The sequence below is a fragment of the Saccopteryx bilineata genome, chromosome 6 (assembly GCF_036850765.1).
Source record: "Saccopteryx bilineata isolate mSacBil1 chromosome 6, mSacBil1_pri_phased_curated, whole genome shotgun sequence".
NCBI lineage: Eukaryota > Metazoa > Chordata > Mammalia > Chiroptera > Emballonuridae > Saccopteryx > Saccopteryx bilineata.
Window position 1 is genome coordinate 12,623,736 of NC_089495.1, and position 19,324 is coordinate 12,643,059.

General features: G+C 44.8%; 1 protein-coding gene across 9 annotated transcripts in view; it reads left to right on the forward strand.

The window, feature by feature from the left end:
• The window catches only part of STOX2 (storkhead box 2), a 213,663-nt gene that overhangs the window by 171,508 nt on the left and 22,831 nt on the right, over positions 1-19,324 (forward strand). The window contains exon 1 of one of the 9 annotated variants that reach the window (XM_066237984.1): positions 11,587-11,658. The exons of the other annotated variants lie outside the window; for them this stretch is intronic. Within the exon in view, the coding sequence (XP_066094081.1) occupies positions 11,634-11,658 (25 nt within the window). The 5' untranslated portion in view covers positions 11,587-11,633. Of the gene's footprint in view, positions 1-11,586; positions 11,659-19,324 lie in introns of those variants that run through there. 9 annotated transcript variants of the gene reach the window in all.

Consider the following 19,324-nt stretch of genomic DNA (forward strand, 5'->3'; position numbering starts at 1 on the left):
AGTAATCCTTGCATCAAAGAGGAAGTCTCAGAGAAATTAGAAAGTATTTGGAGGTGAAGAAAAGTGAAAATACAACATACTACAATTCATAGGAAGCAGACAAAGCCGGGCTTAGAGGGCAATGGATAGATTAAATGCTTATTTAGAAAAGAAAAAAAGATCAGTAGTGCACAATCTAAGCTTTCACTTAAAGGAACTAGAAAAAGGGGAGCAAAATAAGTCTGAAACCAGCAGAAGAAAAGAAATAATAAAGAATAGATATCAGTGAATTTGAAAACAAAATTAATGAAGAAAACCAATGAAATCAAGAGCTGGTTTTTTAAAAAGAGCAAGGAAATTACTAAACCTCTAACCAAATTGACAAAGAAATAAGATAAAAATTATAAATATTAGGTGTAAAAGAAGGCATATCACTACAGACTCCACAGACACTAAAATGTAATAAGTGAATGCCACAAACAGCTCTATGCACGTAAGTCTACAGTGTGTCCGTAAAGTCATGGTGCACTTTTGACCGGTCACAGGAAAGCAACAAAAGTTGATAGAAATGTGAAATCTGCACCAAATAAAAGGAAAACTCTCCCGGTTTCATACCTATTCAGTGCAGTTCAATGTGGGCTCATGCACAGATTTTTTAGGGCTCCTTAGGTAGCTATCCCGTATAGCCTCTATAGACTCGTCACTGACTGATGGCCTACCAGAACGGGGTTTCTCCACCAAACTGCCGGTTTCCTTCAACTGCTTATCCCACCGAGTAATGTTATTCCTGTGTGGTGGCGCTTCATTATAAACGCACCGATATTCATGTTGCACTTTGGTCATGAATTTGAATTTAGCGAGCCACAGAACACACTGAACTTTCCTCTGTACCGTCCACATCTCTACTGGCATGGCCGTGAGCTGCTCCGCTGTATACACGGTGTTACGTCATCACCTGCGCATGCGCACATGCTGCCACATCATCCTACAGAAACTGGGAGGGTTTTCCTTTTATTGGATGCAGATTTCACATTTCTATCGTCTTTTGTTGCTTTCCTGTGACCGGTCAAAAGTGCACCATGACTTTACAGACACACTGTAGATGAAATGGACCAAGTCCTAGAAAAAACATTCTATCCAAATTTACTCAAGAAGAAATAGACTCCCTGAATAGTCTTGTACCCTTTAAATACATTTAATTTAGAGTTAAAATTTTACCACAAGAAACCCAAACTCAAAAACTCCAGGCCCAGATAGTTTCACTGAAAGATTTATGGAAGAAATACCATCCGTTTGGCATAATCTTTTCTAGAAAACAGAAGAGAAGGCAACACTTTTCAACTTATTTTGTGAGACCAGCGTTATCCTTATGACCAAACCAGACTGATAGTACAATAAAAGAAAACTACAGACCAAATATCCTCATAAACATAGATGCCAACTCTCCCCTAAAATATGAACAGACCCAACACTATATAAAAGAACAATAAACCATGACCAAATAGGAATTAGCCCTAGAATGCAAAGCTAACTTAGCATTTGAAAATCAATTAATGTAACCCACCATATTTATAGACTAAGAAAAGAAATCACAGGATAATAGCAATTGACTCAGAAAAAACAGTTGATAAAATTCAACATACATTTATAATTGGATGTCCACTTTTTCCATTCCTATTCAACATCGTACTGGAATTCCTTAAAAAAGAATGAAAAGACTTACAACTTGTAATAACTGTCCTATTTGTAGACAACGTATACAAACATAGCATGATTGACTATGCGGAGAATCCCAAGAAGCAAACAAAAAGCTCCCAGAACTACATTGCTGGTTGGATTGCAAAATTGTATAGCCCATCTGGAAAATGGATTGGTGGTTCCTTATAAAAAGGTGTATCTACCTTTACCATATGACCCAGCAATATTCCAAATTTGTGCAACATGATGAATTTCAATAGTGTGCTCCGTGAAAGAAGCCAGTCCCAAAAGGTTACCTGGTATACTGTCCACTAGAACTTTCTGAGGTGATTGAAATGTTCTGTAGTGTATGCGACGCCCAATATGGTGAATAGTAGCCCATGTAGTTATTGGTGAATACTCTGTTAACTATTGGTGAATAGCTATATACGCTGTGCCCAATATGGTGAATACCCATGCGGCTATTGAGCTCTTGAAATAGAGGAACTAAAATTTTAATTTGATTTCATGTAAATTAACTTCAAGTAAAATAACCATAACTGGCTATAAGCTACTGTGTTGGACAGAGCAAATATAGGTGGTTGTGTAATCACAGTAATCCTAGACGAAAGAAAAAGTTCATTTTTTATCCATTTATTTATAGAAAGATGAAAGAATTTGACTGGTTTGTATTTTTTGACATCAGGATGTCATAATTTTTTCATTTTGTTTTATAAATACTTGATTAATACAAGTGTATGATCATCTCATTTCCATGAGATGATATATTCAGATGACGCTGAGGATTGATGTAACATTAGCTAAAGAAGTTAGTGGATGAGCAGAGGTTTATGATAACGAATGTGTAGAGGAAATTAAAGCCCAGATAATGTGGACATGTGCAGTTGACAATTATCTGACCTATGTTATAGGTGCTGACTCCGCTGTTTTCAACCACTGTGTAAGGTACTGAAAATACAGTCTGAATCCTGTTCACTTTCTAGTCAGTGGTAATAGTCACATCCGGAGTCAGTCCAGGGCCTACTGAAATGCCAGGGAGGTGGCACAGGGAAGGTCCCTCAACGTCCTTGAAGCATGTGTTGGGACAGAGGCTTGTCCCTCCTAGCTGGGCCCTCTGGAGCCTGTGAGAGGAACCGAGCAGCCCAGGCACGCCAAGGTCAGGGTTGTGCTGGAAATGTTTGGCTAGTCTTTCTTTACTTTACACTCCGTCTGGACTTAGTTTGCAGTAACTTTTTTTCTCTTACTCATAGTTTTTCTGTGTGTGTGTGGAACTATTGTGATACCTTCTTTTTGTATGTGTTGACTTTTCATTCTTTAGTTAATTGGAAGCACCTTGAGGTCAGAGGTTAGTTCTATAGATATGTCTCCTTTTTAAAGCATGGCAGCCTTGGCCACCTTCATATTTTTCCCCCTGATTTCATCTTGCCGAGGAGGAATGCAGCCCACTGAGAGGATAACTCGGCCATAATTAAATTAGCCGGGGATAAAATAATTCAGTTTCTCTGCTCTTTGACCTTCTAACTAATTCCAGCTAAAAGAGCTCTTAGGGCTCAATAATGTTATGTCTTTAAAATGATAACTTTGAAAACTAATTGGGAAATCCCACTCTCAGGTGTGTTTTCAGATGTAGTCGCTGCTTCTCAAATTGGGGGCACATTTGCCTCCAGGGGCGGGGCTCGCTCCACAGGTTTATACAACCCCACGGTCAGCGTGGACAGGCTGGCTGGAGGGCTGGGCCACTTGTAACATTTGGAAAGTAATGTTGAATAGTGTTCAGCGAAGACAGTCTTTTTCAAATTTTGCTATTAAGACAAAGAGCAATGAATTACCGAGTACATAATCTATAGCTTCATGAGTGTCAGGGACACTCTAAAACAAGGTGCTCTTGGTCCTGCATGTTGTGGGCTTCCTTGGACACAACGCTACTCTCCTCCGCAGTGGGAATTACTAAGTAGGAATGTCCGACATATACTCAGCTGTGCTTTTACCCAGGAGGTTGGAAATGAGCAGTCCACAGGTCCGAATGCTGCTGTCGTGAATTTCCAAAGGAGAAGAGTGACGTCTCACTTTCCGTACTTTCCCAGTTTCCTTACCATTTAATATCAGAACTTCAGATTTTAAAAAAAAATCTGTCTTTTTTTACCGAAAACTCACAGGCTCTCAAGTTTTTTTCCCACTTTACCTTCATCTTTTTCTTCTTTGTCTTCTTTGGACATTGATTAGAAGAACTAAGGGCAGAAAAACAATTTCTACCTTAGTGGGTGCAGTAGGGAAAATTGGACATCTGCCTACTTAATTTATAATATCTCTACCAAAGGGCATCCGGAGAAGCCTTAGAGTTTAATTTTCTTCTAGTAAACTTTTCACCAAGGATTGTGGAGCAACGGAAGGATGTCTGCACTGAGAATTAGGAGGCCTGGGTGCCAGTTCTGGCTTTGTGATGAGTTCTTTGCAACCTTGAGCAAGACATCTTCCTCATTTGAACCTTAGGGTTACCTTCGGTCAACTACTACTGTACTAGATGACTTTCAGTGTCTCCCGAAGCTCAACAAGGTCATATTTTGTGTTCTGATCCTAGGAGAAATGGTCTGATCCAAAGACTTTTGAGCATTTCAGTGAATAACAGAGCAGCCCTGTTCTTCACCTGGCGTTCATATTGATGCTCTGTAATACTTGCAGGGATACCAAGGGCATTTGGTCTTTACGTATTTAGTTTCCTCGTCTCTATCTGTTGCATCTAATTCAACTTTAATTGAAATTATTTTTTCCCCACCATAACAGAAATGCACTGAACTGAGTAAATCCTGGGCTAAAAAGACCTTGGAAACTTTGTATTTTTCTGTTTGTTTCTTTTTAAAACCACTTCTGTTGTGTGTGTGTGTGTGTGTGTTTTCTGAAGTGAGAAGCAGGGAGGCAGAGAAACAGACTCCTGCATGCGCCTGATTGGGATCCACCTGGCAAGCCTGCTAGGGGGTGATGCTCTGCCTATCTGAGGTGTAGCTTTGTTTCAAGCAGAGCCATTCTAGCACCTGAGGCGGAGGCCAAGGAGCTGTCCTCAGCACGTGGGCCAACTTTGCTCCAATGGAGCCTTGGCTGCGTGAGAGGAAGAGAGAGATAGAGAGAAAGGAGAGGGGGAGGAGTGGAGAAGCAGATGGGCACTTCTCCTGTGTGCTCTGGCCGGGAATCAAACCCGGGACTTCTATATGCCGGGCCGATGCTCTACCACTGAGCCAACCGGCCAGGGCCCACTTCTGTTGAATTTTTAATTTGTGTCTTTTTTTTATCAGCTTTCATGCAACCAGGAGAGTCTGATCCGTTATTGATGCCCAGGGGTTCGGTTCAGGGGTTTTCTCCCCCTCCCTTTATTTCTCAACCTGAACTGTTACTCTGCCCTGGGCACTACTCCGAATGTCAGACTCTCCCCAAAGCAGAGAGTCTCTTGGATAGATTAGGGGCAAGTGGTGTTAGGTGTACATGATACTTCTGGAAGTGAATTTCTGATAGTATCCTAATATTTCATGCTGGAAATTTTGGACATTCCCTTTGTGAAACCAGAACCATTATTTCCTGTCTCTGTGTTCTGCTCGGATGCTTGTTTAAGCACTCTCTGCATCCTGGTTCGGATCTCACAATCGGCACTTTCCTTGTCCCAATAATAGTCTTTTTCCTTTGGACGCACCTGATACCCTATTGCCAGAGTAACCCACACTTTCGCCTCAGTAGCAGCGCTCCCCTGGAAAAACCTGGAATGCGTTTCTCCTACAATTTCATGTTCTTCCAAATCTTACGTCAGCCTGACTCGTTGGCTTAATCTCTACCCTCCTCCCTCCTGTATCCTATCATGCTGGCCACGCGCGGTGAGCACGTCATTCTGTAGAACGTCTGTCCTTCTAACCCAGGTTGTCTCTGTACATACTGCTTCACTGCCTGGCAAAACAACCCCTGCTTTTCTCTCCCTCCCCTCTTACATTCTCATCTTTGGGGCTCCCCTCAAGGGCCACCTCCTTCCTGAAGCCCTGGCCAGCTCCCGCCCTGTTTCCTGGCCATCCCTGTCTTATAGGAAAAATAACCGTCTTATTTCTGATCTCAGGGTCCTCTTTCCCTCCTCCTGCCGAATGACCACAGGGCGACTCAGAAGTGGATGCAGGACTGAGCACAGATGCTGTCACTTCCCCCTCGTTAGTCTGACCTCAGCAGCAAGCAGTGTCTTCCACGTTGTGTTTAGTGCATGTGTGTTGACTTGAACTACATTGAATTAGGACAGCTTTAGTATAATGTTGCTACAGACTAGGGTTTCCTTTCTCTCCTGTTGCCATATTTTCACAGACTTCTGCCTGGTGACAGAGGGGCAGAGAAGTTCCTGGGGGGTGGGGGGGAGGAGGGCAACATCTGACCAGATGGTCAACACGAGCCGCTATAAGCTTATAAATACGTGTGAGTGCAGGGTACGTGCAGGGGTCATGCTTCTTACGGAGGAGACTTAACTGATGGCTGTAACAAGTGCCAAGTGAAATTCATTGCAAATATAAGGTGGGTCATTTTCTTACCCATTAAAGACTATTCTTTATCTGCTGTTGGGCCACGCTTCTTGCCTTCTCTCCCTCACCTCCCCAGTGTGAACCCTCCGCCCCAGGCAGGCCCACCTCATGTTTCTTCATGTCCCCCCATCAATACCCCCATCCCTTGGTCCTTTCTTTCTCTGTCCAGGTCATCCATTCATTCATCCATTCATTAGACACACATTTATTCGGTGCCGCCCATTGGCTAGGCATTTTTTCGGGAACACATCTGTAAACACAAAGCACACAGCATCCCTCTGCTCATGGAGCTCGTGTTCGGACCGATGGTATGCCCTTTCTCTTGTCTCTCACCTCGCGAGTCTAGGTCAAGGTTGTCTTTCCCTCTCTGTTTCAGCCCAGGTCCTTCCTCCTGAATTCTAAGGGCTGCCTGTTACCTGTTCCTCCCTTTTGACTAACACTGCCTCGGATCCGCTGTGCGTTTTGTGTGAGAATATCTTGTCGCCTCAGTTGCGTGATGAGCTTTATGAGAGTAGAGGCCATGTCACTGGTTCATGGGAAAGTTTGTATGGACCAGTGGACATACTCTCCATTATCTAAGCTATCTTACACATTCGCATTTAGGCACCCAGTGATTTAAGGGTGTTTGTTTTAATTGACTTAAGGGTATTTATTGCTCTCTGCTTTATCCAGTAGTGTAGCTCCTAAGATTGTGTTACACCATTAGCTATCAAAGCATTTTTGTCAAGGTCCTGGTGAACTGTGTCACCGCATGGTGCTTCTATTTAATCTTTCACCAAGGAACCGGTCAAATGCCAAGCACAGCCTCTGCCCGCACCTCATCAGCTGAGCAAATCGCCTCTGCGACGTCCCATGTGATGTTTGTAAGTCTTCGCTGGAACGCTGCAGCTGTGATTAGCAGGTGCAGACAGCACGGAGGAGAAGAGGAGGGCTGCTCATTATGTCTGTGGTTGATGCTTGAGCTTATCTCTCCATCAAAGACTGATCTAAAACCTCAGAGCGTTTCCCTCGCCTGTGTGTCTGGGGGGAGGCCAGTCGGTGTCCATTCCTGCTGTTGAGAGGGCCACGACTTGATCTTACGGTGATGGTTTTGACCGTCAGTGACACGCGTTTGTGTGGTCGATGGCTGGAGGCTGGAGGCTGGAGGGCAGGCCATTGGTGGTCGAACTGGGTAAATACTGCCACTAAAGGGACCCGGCCTGTGACCTTAACCTCACTGCCCTCATGTGTAAACAAAGGGAATGGGCTTCAATTTAAATTAAAGAGTTATACTCCAGGTTTTTCGTTTTTGTTTTTGTTTTTTGTTTCTTTTTTTTGTATTTTTCTGAAGTTGGAAACGGGGAAGTAGTCAGACAGACTCCCGCATGTGCCCGACTGGGATCCACCCAGCACGCCCACCAGGGGGCGATGCTCTGCCCATCCGGGGCGTCGCTCTGTTGGGACCAGAGCCACTCTAGCGCCTGGGACAGAGGCCAAGGAGCCATCCCCAGCGCCTGGGACATCTTTGCTCCAATGGAGTGTCGGCTGCGGGAGGGGAAGAGAGAGACAGAGAGGAAGGAGAAGGGGAGGGGTGGAGAAGCAGATGGGCGCCTCTCCTGTGTGCCCTAGCTGGGAATCGAACCCGGGACTTCTGCACACCAGGCCGACGCTCTACCACTGAGCCAACCGGCCAGGGCTTGTTTTTGTTTTTTAAATTGTGTCTGGTGGTTATTTTATTATACTAGTCAAGAGGTTGTATGTGTGGTGGTTAAAAGCACCAACTCTGGGGCCCCAGATTCCAATCCTGCCTCAGCCCTTCCCAGCAGTGGGAGCCTGAGGAAGGCAGTGAGGCTCTTTTTAAAGTAAAGATGACAGTGGTACTTACCTTATTGGGTCCTTGTAAAATTTAGATGAGTTTCTGTATATGGGCAGAGTAGGCCTATAATAGAAGCATATGTGTTCAGATATTAAACAGTCTGAATACATTTTTCTTTGTATTTTTCCATCCCTTCTCTTTGAGTATTTTTTTTTCCTTTATCTACTTATTGAACCTTTTCTGTGTCATAAAGGAAACTTGGGTTTTGAGCTGTCAAGAAGTGGTCCAATGACCTAGATCATCCCCAGAGCTAATCATAAATGTTCATTTCTTGTCCATTTGTTACATAGGTACATCATTGCATTCTGACGGTGCAAGTGTTTGTTAGGCACCCTTTTGGACTAGAGGGCCATCAGACTGTCTGCAGGAAGGGGCTGTGGGAGGTGGATTTATAACTAATGACACAACCAAACTCAGAGCGTTAGGTAAAGCTGAACTGCCAGGGTCAGAGGTCCTGGTACGGGGCCACAGGCTTCATCCACAGAATGGAGGAGGACCGAGGAGGCATAGCAAATGAGGGAAAACCACATGTGACAAAGGACAACCAAAAACAAACCATCTCTGGCCCTGGCTGGTTCACCCAGTGTTAGAGGATTCCGCCTGGTGCATGGAAATCTGAGGTTTGATTCCCAGTCAGGGCACACAGAAGTGCCCATCTGCTTCTTCGCCCCCCCCACCTCTCTCTCTCTCTCTCTCTCTCTCTCTCTCTCTCTCTCTTCCGCTCCTGTAGCCATGGCTCGATTGGAGTGAGTTGGCCTCAGGTGCTAAAAAAGGGCTCTGGTTGCAAAAAATGTCTCCAGTTGCAACAGAGCAAGACCCCCAGATGGGTAGAGCATTGCCCCCTAGTGGGCTTGCTGGGTGGATCCCAGTGGGGCGCATGTGGGAGTCTGTCTCTGCCTCCCCTCCTCTCACTAAAATAAAAAATAATAATAATAATAAAAAAAGAAACCATTTCTGATAAAACACACAAGACATATTGGTGGGTTTTTATTTTTAAGTGTATAATAGAGACCTGATTTAATAGCAGTGCATCTAAAGAAGTTCTTTGGGGGTTAACAGTGGGCACAAGAGCCAATAACCTACTGCCTCCTTGAACCATGTGAATGTGGAGCCCAGAGCCAGGGAGGAGATAGGGCCATGGGTAGGACTCAGCTGGAGGGTCTCCCACTCTTCATACAAAGTGGGAGGGGGGGAAACGCATACCCCAGGGTGGGAGCCAAGGATGGAACCACCCCTTCCCGCCCCCCATCCCAGGGCAGAGGATTTGAGAGTGTGGTTACAGGAGCTAGAGAAGCTGCCTTTAACAATGCAGAGACCAACTGTCAGTTGATCTGTGGATGAACACAGAGAATGCTTCCTCACTAAGTGTCCCAAACTCTGCGCAACTGCAGAAGAGGTCATTTGGAACGAGGGGCTGGCCTATTATCTGTAGATATTAGATGAGTTGTCAGGCAGAAGAGGGTTGTACATTTTTCCAGCTTTCTGAGGGTAGGACAGGACTCTGTGCAGGGGTTACACCGGAGGGTATATGCTGTTTGCTCGAGGCCAGCGCTCTATGGGAGAAGGTGCTGAAGACAGGCTAAGTCCCGGCTGTTCAGAGAGGACATGGTTCTGGAGGGATTTGAGCTTGGAGGAGGTTTGGGATAGGCTTCCTGAGAGGGCTGTGACATTTTCGCTCTTCCCAGCTGTGATTGTACCCTGCACTTTGCATTCATGGTAGCTTAGCTGCTGTATTCGTGAGGTCTTAGGAGAACTGGCTATACCAATATCACCTGCCCCCCAAATCTGTTCAGTTTCTGAGGATGGGTTCATTTACTGCCGTCCCCCTGGTTTCTGAGTGCACACAGTGTGAGGCACCTGCTCTGGAATTATTTCATCTGGGGGAGTTGGGGCGGTGCTGTTACCGACACAGCAGGATTCATTTCTCGCCGGATTACTCCTGTGATGGCTGATCTCCCTCCCTGCCATTCTGTCCTATCCCCCAACTCACACCTCCCCCCTTTTCCTCTTGAAATGTTGGTGTTGTTTCTTGAGCTCTAAATAGAGACTCAAGTCATTTTCTGTATGGTTCTGCTGAAATAAGCCCGTGTGTGTGTGTGTGTGTGTGTGTGTGTGTGTGTGTAAACACAATATGTGCACGTGTATATGCAGGAGTCCATCGTGGAGCAGATAATGAGTGCGGTGTGTTACAAACAGTGCCTCAAAGGGACGTTTTTATACCGATATGTAATGGATTATTTTTCATTTACTGATCTTAGACGTAGACATTTTTTAAGGCAGATGAAGTAGCGATATAAAAAAAGCCTATGAATCATACCACTGTGGGTTTCAGTTGTGTTGTGAGCTCAGGAAAACCTCACGCTGAGAACGAGTTCCTGACATAGTGACCTCATTCCCCGCGCCGCCTCGCTCACTCTGCTCCTCCGCTCCTCTGCTCGGCGGCGGCGGCGCGGCGGCGGCGGAAGCTGCCCGGGCGGGCGGGCGGGCTGTGCTGCGAGCCTGCCGCCTGCCGGCCCTGTCGGCTGCGAGGAGAGCCAGGCTTGCAGGGACTTGCATGCAACTGGAATTTGTGACAAATAGCTCGCTGCAGCTAAACTTTGATCCAGTGCACAGTAGTAGAATGGCCTGGTACACACAGGAGGGAGATTCGTCCTTCATTACAATGAAAAGCCAGCCTTAAAAGAGAGAGAGAGAGAGAATGTGTCAGGTTTATAATGAGCTGGTGAGTATATGACGCTAGATCAGTTCTAATGTATGTGTTTTTTCTTGAAGCATCCAGAGGTATGTGCGCGCCCCTTTTCTCCCTGCGTTTTAATGATTAAAAACAGTGAGAGCTGGTGTTGGTGCGTGCGAGGGGCCCCGGGCCCCTTAGAGAGGGGGACGTGCCCCTGGCAGCCCCGGGGCCTGGGGCGCCCTCCCAGCCCAGCCTCGCCCCAGCGCACAAAGGAGCCGGCACACACCAGAGGCTGGAGCTTTTCTTGGAGCGATGACTCATTCCAGTTCACAAAGGATTCTGGGCAGGGTAGTGAGGAGTCAGGTTGGCTGCTCCATCCCTATGACTTCACTTTGCAGAGAACAAGGCAGAAGAGAAGTGACACTGCAGATTCCCGAGGCACTGCAGTGGGGTGGTGGCTGTGATATGGGACGGGCAGGGGGCGACGTTCCCGCTGTGCCACGCAGATAGATAGGATAAAAGGATGGTAAAGAGGATTTTTTCCCCCTAAAATCGTTAACACGCCAAGTCCATGCAGAAAGCCCCTTCAAGGTGCTTTTGAACTGAACTGGTTACCCTTATCTCCAGCCCTGAATTGTAAGAAGAGCCGAGAGTTCTGGGGCTCATGTTTTAAAAGTAGACCTTACGGAGGTAAAGTCCCAGATTCCTGTTGCTCCATGTGCCCTCAGTAGCCAATCTGAAATGCTCATTTCAGATGCTGTTACCCAAAAGCTGACTCTTTCTTCTTATTCCAGATCCTAGGTCGTCCGTTTCTGTTACTGGCTCCGTCTTGCGCCTGGATGCAACCCCCTAGCATGCACCGGGCTTTAGCGTCAAAGCTACCTGGGGGATGGAGCCAGTCCAGAAAGGGTCAGGTAGGTTGCCACTGCTTTTCTTTCCAGATTGTTGTGTGCAGAGAAATATGGTAACATGTCTGTAGCCCCTCTGAGAAGCGGTCTCGCTGTTAAAATCTCCCACAGCTTCAGTCTTGAGCTGTGCCAATGTCCCTCCCTTGTGGGCTGCCCTCCAGATGCGACCTTGCCAGGGTGATTTGTCCCTGGGTGTCACCTCAGAACTGGAAGAAAGTTCGACAGCTGTAGGATGTTCGAACAGGAAATACAGCTTCCGTCTTCCATCAGCTGTAACATCTCTTCACTCCTCTGATGGAGGCATTCAGTAAATATTATCTGAAAACTTTCCTTCTCCGTTAATCTAGCCTCTGAAATGTGGTGTGTTATTTGGCCTGTTAACCTGCATGCAACACACTGTAACATCCAAGAATGCCTGATTTATCTGCCCACGACTGTTTCCGACGTTACTGAGTAGGCATATTTCACCCTAGTCTGTCTGAGGATTCAGATTACGGCAGAGCTGTTTTCTTACAACATCCATGGGCTTTCTACATAAAATCTTTTTTTAATTTTAATTTTAACTTTTTTTGCATAGTGAGATGCTAAAGTTTGGTCCTCAGAAGCAGATTTCGGGCTCCGTTTCCAAAGTGGAACTTGGCACATCTAAAAGCATGGTTTTACCACCTCATCAAATTTATAGCTTGAGCACTTTTTATGAAAGGCATTTCTGAGAGTATTAAATCCCTTGTGTAATTTGTGATCATAATGAGAACATTTAAAAACAGTGCGCACTGTATGCTGGCTGGGTTCCTGAACCTCTCTCTGCTCTTCGCTTTCCTAGGCATCCCATAACTCACCCTGTCACGGAAGGAAGGGGAAGCCTGTGTCCCTCCTCATTGTCACGGATGGCTCCTCCGTGGGCACAGCGCTTTACACCTTCAATCAGAGTCAGTTTTAAAGGATGCATGGTCAGGAAAAGTGTAAGCGTAATATTTTGAGACTATAATGACATAATAGCCCCATACCCATTAATTCCGCTTATCCTTAAAGACCGAGTTTGGAGTCTCCTTCCCACAGACAGCTTTTCCCTGATTACTCCCAACTAGAGGTCCTTCTTTAGTCCTCTTAGAGCATTAATTTTTCTTCCTTTGTGTGTGTGTGTGTATAAATAGATATATATTAATAAATTTCTGTGACAATTTGTTAGTCATTCATATATTTTTCTTGTTATATCTCATCTAAGGGTATTTTAAGGAGTAATTCAAATGTGTTATAATTGCTTATATTCTCACACATTTATATCCTGTTTCCGCACCTGAGTTGTAAGCTCATTGAAGGCAGGGATCAGTATTTATGCCTTTTTCTACAATTCACATCACCTAGAGTTTCCTACACATGTGTTAGTCAAACAAGTTTGTAAAATACGATTTTTATGTTTGCTCACTTATAGTTTGCATTGGGAGCTGGGAAGCACAAGGTATATGTGGATCTGTGAAATTGCAAATTACCTTCCTGCTTGGGAAGGGCCATTGCTGGAGGAGAGGTTTTCGCTTGCAGAAAGTTTTGAAAAGCAGAGGAGGAGAGAAGAGAGAGAAGCCATATTTGCAGAGTGAGAGCAGAGAGGATGCAGAGTGCTGAGGAAGAAGCCATGTTGGCAGGGAAAGAGAAGGGGTGCAGATGGGGAACCAGACCTGAGGGGCGTTGTGAGTGCCACTGAGACTGGTGGGGCTTTTGATTCTAGGAGGAACCGGAGAAGATTCTCCTGGTTGTGGAACCGGAGAATGTGTCAGTGGCTTTGGGAGCCCTGTGTGTTTGCTCGTCAGCCGATGTGAGACGTTAATAAAGGAATGGCCCACCATTTTTTTTTTTGGCTCTCCTGTTTCTTTACTGTCTGCCCAAATTCAATGAGAACCTGCATCTGCATGGCCACAACAGCTGTGACTACTGGCCATACAACATGGAAAGCACTCGGTAAATAGCAGATTAAGAAGAAAGGCAGTTTAAAAAGTGTTAATTTGTCATAAAGTGTGAGAATGATTTGTTTTGTTCATTTTAAGAATCTTCATGGTGTAATGCTAAGACCTAAGAGTTACGTAACCGTAGAAGTGATGCTTGTTCTTACCTGAGATAGGGTTACAGACAGTATTCCACACAGCTTGTGGATTGCTGCTGTTAAGAAAAATGTAAAAGTCAGCCTTTAACTGTGGACATTGACTACGGTTTACTTAACTGGAAGAATGCTGTTGTTGGACAAGACGTCCTTAAGTAGGGAATATGCAAAATTCTGAACGTTTGTATGAAAGAATTTTTTTTTTTTAGTTCTACTGGATATTTTCCTTAGAAGAGAGAACCAAATGGCTATTGGCATACCAGGCTCATCAGAAATTATTTAATTCCTAATGTATTGATCTTTAGGACTAAGAGTACTTAAGTGCTAGTTTCTGTTTTCTTTTCCCTTCCCTTCCCTTCCCTTTCCCTTTCCCTTTCCCTTTCCCTGTGCCCCAACTGGGATCAACCCAACACCCCCTTACACCTGGGAGAGGAGGGAGATAATGAGGCACACTCCTGCATGCACCCCAACCAGGATCTACCTAGCAACCCCACCTGGGGCTAATGCTCAACTACTGAGCTATTTTTAGCACCTGAGACTGATATGCTCCAATGGAGCTATTCTCAGCGCCCAGGGCCACGCTCAAACCAATTGAGCCACGGGCTACAGGAGGGAAAGAGGGAGAAAAAGAGGAGAAGAAGGAGAGGAGAAGCAGATTGTCACTTCTCCTGTGTGCCCTGACTGGGAATCAAACCAAGGACATCCATACACTTGGCCGACGCTCTATTCACTAAGCTACCAGCCAGAGCCTCCTTTTTCTTTTTTAGGTAAAAGATTGGGCCAATCAAAATTTTGAAAAAGGCCAGCTTTCTTTGATATTTTTTACATTTTTGTAACTCTGTTAATATTTTCTCCTATTTCCACAGTGCACTTCTCTCTCCAAAGTTCTTACACAATGCATATTTCTCATTTGCTTTAAGACCATTATCTCCTGGCCCAGTAACACATCCGAAATGCTGTATGTTTTTATATATATATATATACACACATATATATATGTATATATATATGCATGCATACATATATGTTACTATTAACTTCTCTGCCTCCCAGTTAAAATATTTTATTCATTCAGTGCACATGCTCACAGATAAGAATCAAGAGGTGAGCAATGTGACTACACTAATTAATTCTAGTGTAAGAAACACCATTGGCCTCTGCCCTCTTAGCCTTCCCACATATGTTTCTGCTGTTTTTTTTTTTTTAAAGGTTTCTTTTTAGAACCAGATGATTTTCTTATTGGTAAAAATTCACACACCATAGGAAGAGTATATTGAATAAATTCAGATAGGCTTGGGGAAGGCAATTTTAACAGGAATTACCGTTTCTTAAATATTTATTAAGTCTCAGAGACAGTGTAAGTGCTCACACCCATGATATCGTTCAGTCCTCTCAGTGACTCTGTGGCAAACATCCCTATGTACACTTTATAAAAGATGATATTGAGACTCAAAAAGTCAGATAATTTTCCACAGTTCACTACTAATGAGGATCAGAAGTGGCATCTGAACCTAAGGTTTTGACAACCAAGTTCATGGCCTCTCCCATACGCTGGTAATGCCGCGCTTTGGAGAGAGAACCTGCTGGTTGGTGCAGTGAGCCGGGAGCTTTCTCTGTGTGTCTGCCCTGCCCCCTGTGCTCCGTCCCTCCATCCACTGTGCGGCTCTTCCGTAGCCGTCTCCATGGCAGTGGGAAGGGGTGGCCGAGTGTTTAGTTGTTGGGGAGTCAGTAGCATCAACATACACATGTTCAAACTATCTTTAGTTTGGCCTTCCTGTTCTGTTACACTTGCATTTTGCCGAAATCAGTCACAGTAAAATTGTGATACCTGAACAGATGAAGCAAAGGACACAGTTTTGAGAAACCGCCATGGCGAGTCTCACAAAGTGGAGACGAGATGACTCTGGATTTGGGAAACTATAGTTGAGAAACGCCATCCATGGACACCTGAGCATCTAAGATGCCTCTAGTGTTAGGCTGGGGTCTGATATTACAGTGGAGATGGGAGAGAAGTATTGACAAAAGGGGAGTTTGGACTCCATTCTTCGTGGTGGGCTTTTAATAAAGTAAAGGAAGACACCATATTGCCTAGGAACTTGTTAGCCAGTGCCTTACAGAATGGCATGCTATCGGAGAGATCCTATTCGTTGTTGTCCAAGAGGACTAGAATGTCTTCATCATTTTGTGTTTTGTGGTAAACGGCACCAACTTAGTCCTGGAGGAGGGACTGCACAGCACGGTGGCAGCTGCTGCTGGAAAGCACCGTGGCAGTTAGGTATGCCTTGCCTTATCTCCATGTGCAGTACCTGTTTATTCAACGTACTTGAGTGCCTGCTGTGTGACTAGCACTCTGCTAGGTTCTATTCCTTAGGGCCTAGCACATACCACACTTGGATTATAATGAGGTACCTTAGCAAAGGTTTGAAGGTGTAATTGGGCTGATAGCCTCTATTTACACTCTAACTTTTAAGCTACGAATCTACCACAATAGCAGAATGGTCCAGAAGTGCTCGTTGCTGATGGTAGAGAGGATGTCGGTTATCATCCTGGTGACTGGGGAGTCGGCTCCTTGGCTAAGGGAGTCTCACCCACCATGTCCACTGGCTGCCTTTCTCTACCTGATCCTCCACTTTTTTTTTTTTTGGCTGGTCTGTCTCTGCTTATCTCATGACAGCTGTTTATCAGTGATCAGATCACAGTAACAAGAGCAATAGCTAATATAAGTGATGAAAACATGCAGACTGGGGAAGACGATGTGTTTCTGTTATAAACCAGTGAGCTGGTCAACTTGTCATTTCACCTGGCTGCATTAGGCACCTCTGCATTAAACATACTGATAAGCAGAAAGATTCAGGTGATGTGGTAGACATAACCCATTTGTGTGTGCATGCATGCATGCGTGTATATGTGCACTCACACACATGCACACAGCATATACCCCCTTGCTTGTTTAATCCTACTCTTGTTAGAAGGTTCTTAATAAATCAGAGCTAAGGGGCACCATGAACTGGAGTATTACTAATGAGAGCTTCTTATTTACATTCTCCTTTGAATTAAAACAGTTTACTCAAATAATAGCTTAGGGACTGGACCTTCTTGAAGAGACCCATCAAGTGTCGAAACAAAACATTCTCAGACTTGAGAGAAGCTCTTCGAGAATTTCTAAATGTCCTAAAATTCCTTTGTATGTCAACTCTCCCTCCATTGACTATTACAATGAGGGCTCAGCCTTAAAATTTATGAAATCAGTGGCATTTAAACCAAACATACCACAAATTGGTGAAAGTGCCTTTTTTCAATGGCAGTTCTCTCTTAAATTTTAAATGCAAACATTCGAAAGTCAAGTATAGTAATTTGGTTTCGCGGGAGAGCTGCTTAAGATTTCGTCGCAGCATGTGGGCACCTGGGAGCTGCGTGCCCCGCCCTCGTGAAAGGGTGTCGGGGTGGGTCCGCCAGGGTGCACGGGAAGGGAGCCTGTGGTTTCTTCAGAACAACCGTAAAGAGAAAACACCGCAGTCCGCCGTCCATTAAAAGAACCAAACAACATTCATACGTAAAGTAGGGGTTAATAAATTGAACTAAACTGTAAAACACATGATTTGTCTAATGCTTTGCATCAAGGAAATTGTTTTCTTAACCTCAGAGAGCTATGATTTCCCCAGGCCCCAGGGTATTTAAGGTAAAACCTGGCCCGTTCGTAGTTCTGTGACGGGTTTGTTGGAAGGAATAGAGTGGTATTGTCGCTGTGCCCCTACGCATTTTACAGGCACGTTGGACCGGTTTTTATGAGGCGCGGTATCTACTACATGTGGTAATTTTATTGGCATCTATAATTTTAACTTTCGTGTTAATTTTGGCAGTTCAGAGAACGAAAACAGGCTCACTTTGGTCCCAAGGAGCAAAGCCGAGCAAGACTTTGAATTAGAACGAGTAAAGTATGAAGTCTTTATTAAAGGGGGAAAAAATTCATAGCCAATACATTTGGCTCTTCTCTTTAGAACGAAAGCCTGTTTTCTCAGATTGGATGGGCATTAAAACGGTTTCTCCAGCAAGGGGGAAGCACAGCTAAGGAAGAGTTCTCTGTTGTGGTTTTACGCCAGAACTCTGCTGTCTTGATCTAGAATCTGAGCACCTGAGAGCCTGAAGGAGTCTTTGACGTCATTTCATCCAAACTGTCATCTTACAGATGAGGAGCCAGATGCAGAGTGGTCATTGTATTTTGCTGTAAGAGACTGGGCGCTTATCAGACTATCCCCTGAGTTTTTCTATGGGGAATTTCACAATTACAAATAGTGCACAGCTTCAGAAATGAATTTGTAAGTACAGGGAGGTTGCTTTGGTTCAGGAACTTCATTAGGGTCAAAAGTAATCGTTCAATCCAAGGGACAGAATAAATTGACATTTACAATGAAAAAGAATACAGGGGGTCTTCGGGTTATGACACAGTTCCGTTCTTAGGACAGGGATGTAACCCGAATTTTAGTGTAAGTCGAAACACACCCTAGCCCAGGGATAGTCAACCTTTTTATACCTACTGCCCACTTTTGTATCTCTGTCAGTAGTAAAATTTTCTAACTGCCCACCGGTTCCACAGTAATGGTGATTTATAAAGCAGAGTTACAGCATGTTAAAGCATATAATAATAATTACTTACCAAGTACTTTATGTTGGATTTTCGCGAAGTTTGGCAGACAAAATCTTTATAAAACAACTTACTATAGTTAAATCTCCCTTTTTATTTATACTTTGGTTGCTCTGCTACCGCCCACCATGAAAGCTGGAACGCCCACTAGTGGGCGGTAAGGACCAGGTTGACTACCACTGGTCTAGCCTAAATCCCTTACCTATGCTAACACAGTTGTAAAATCATATTCTAGAACAGAAAAACACAGCTGAGGCACAGAAAAAGGAAAAGGACATACATATACTGTCCTGTACACTGTACTGTAGTAACAGAAAAAAATGACCAAAAAAATGAATATAAAAAAAAGTACAGGCCCTGGCCGGTTGGCTCAGTGGTAGAGCGTCGGCCTAGCATGCGGAAGTCCCGGGTTCGATTTCCGGCCAGGGCACACAGGAGAGGCGCCCATCTGCTTCTCCACCCCTCCCCCTCTCCTTCCTCTCTGTCTCTCTCTTCCCCTCCCGCAGCTGAGGCTCCATTGGAGCAAAGATGGCCCGGGTGCTGGGGATGGCTCCTTGGCTTCTGCCCCAGGCGCTAGAGTGGCTCTGGTCGCGACAGAGCGACCCCCCGGATGGGCAGAGCATCGCCCCCTGGTGGGCATGCCGGATGGATCCTGGTCGGGCGCATGCGGGAGTCTGTCTGACTGCCTCCTCGTTTCCAGCTTCAGAAAAATACAAAAAAAAAAAAAAAAAAGTACAGCACTAACGGCGTAAGCCGAAATGCTCACATCTCAATGTTTTTAAGTTTGTATGGGGGTGAGCGTCGTAAACTCAAAACGTCGTATGTCAAGACTGTCGTAACCTGAGGGCCCCCTGTATTTAAAAATAAACAGGAAAACAGGAATGATGGTGCTTGGGCAAAAACACCATATTATTTAAAGGAGCCTAAAATAGAAGATG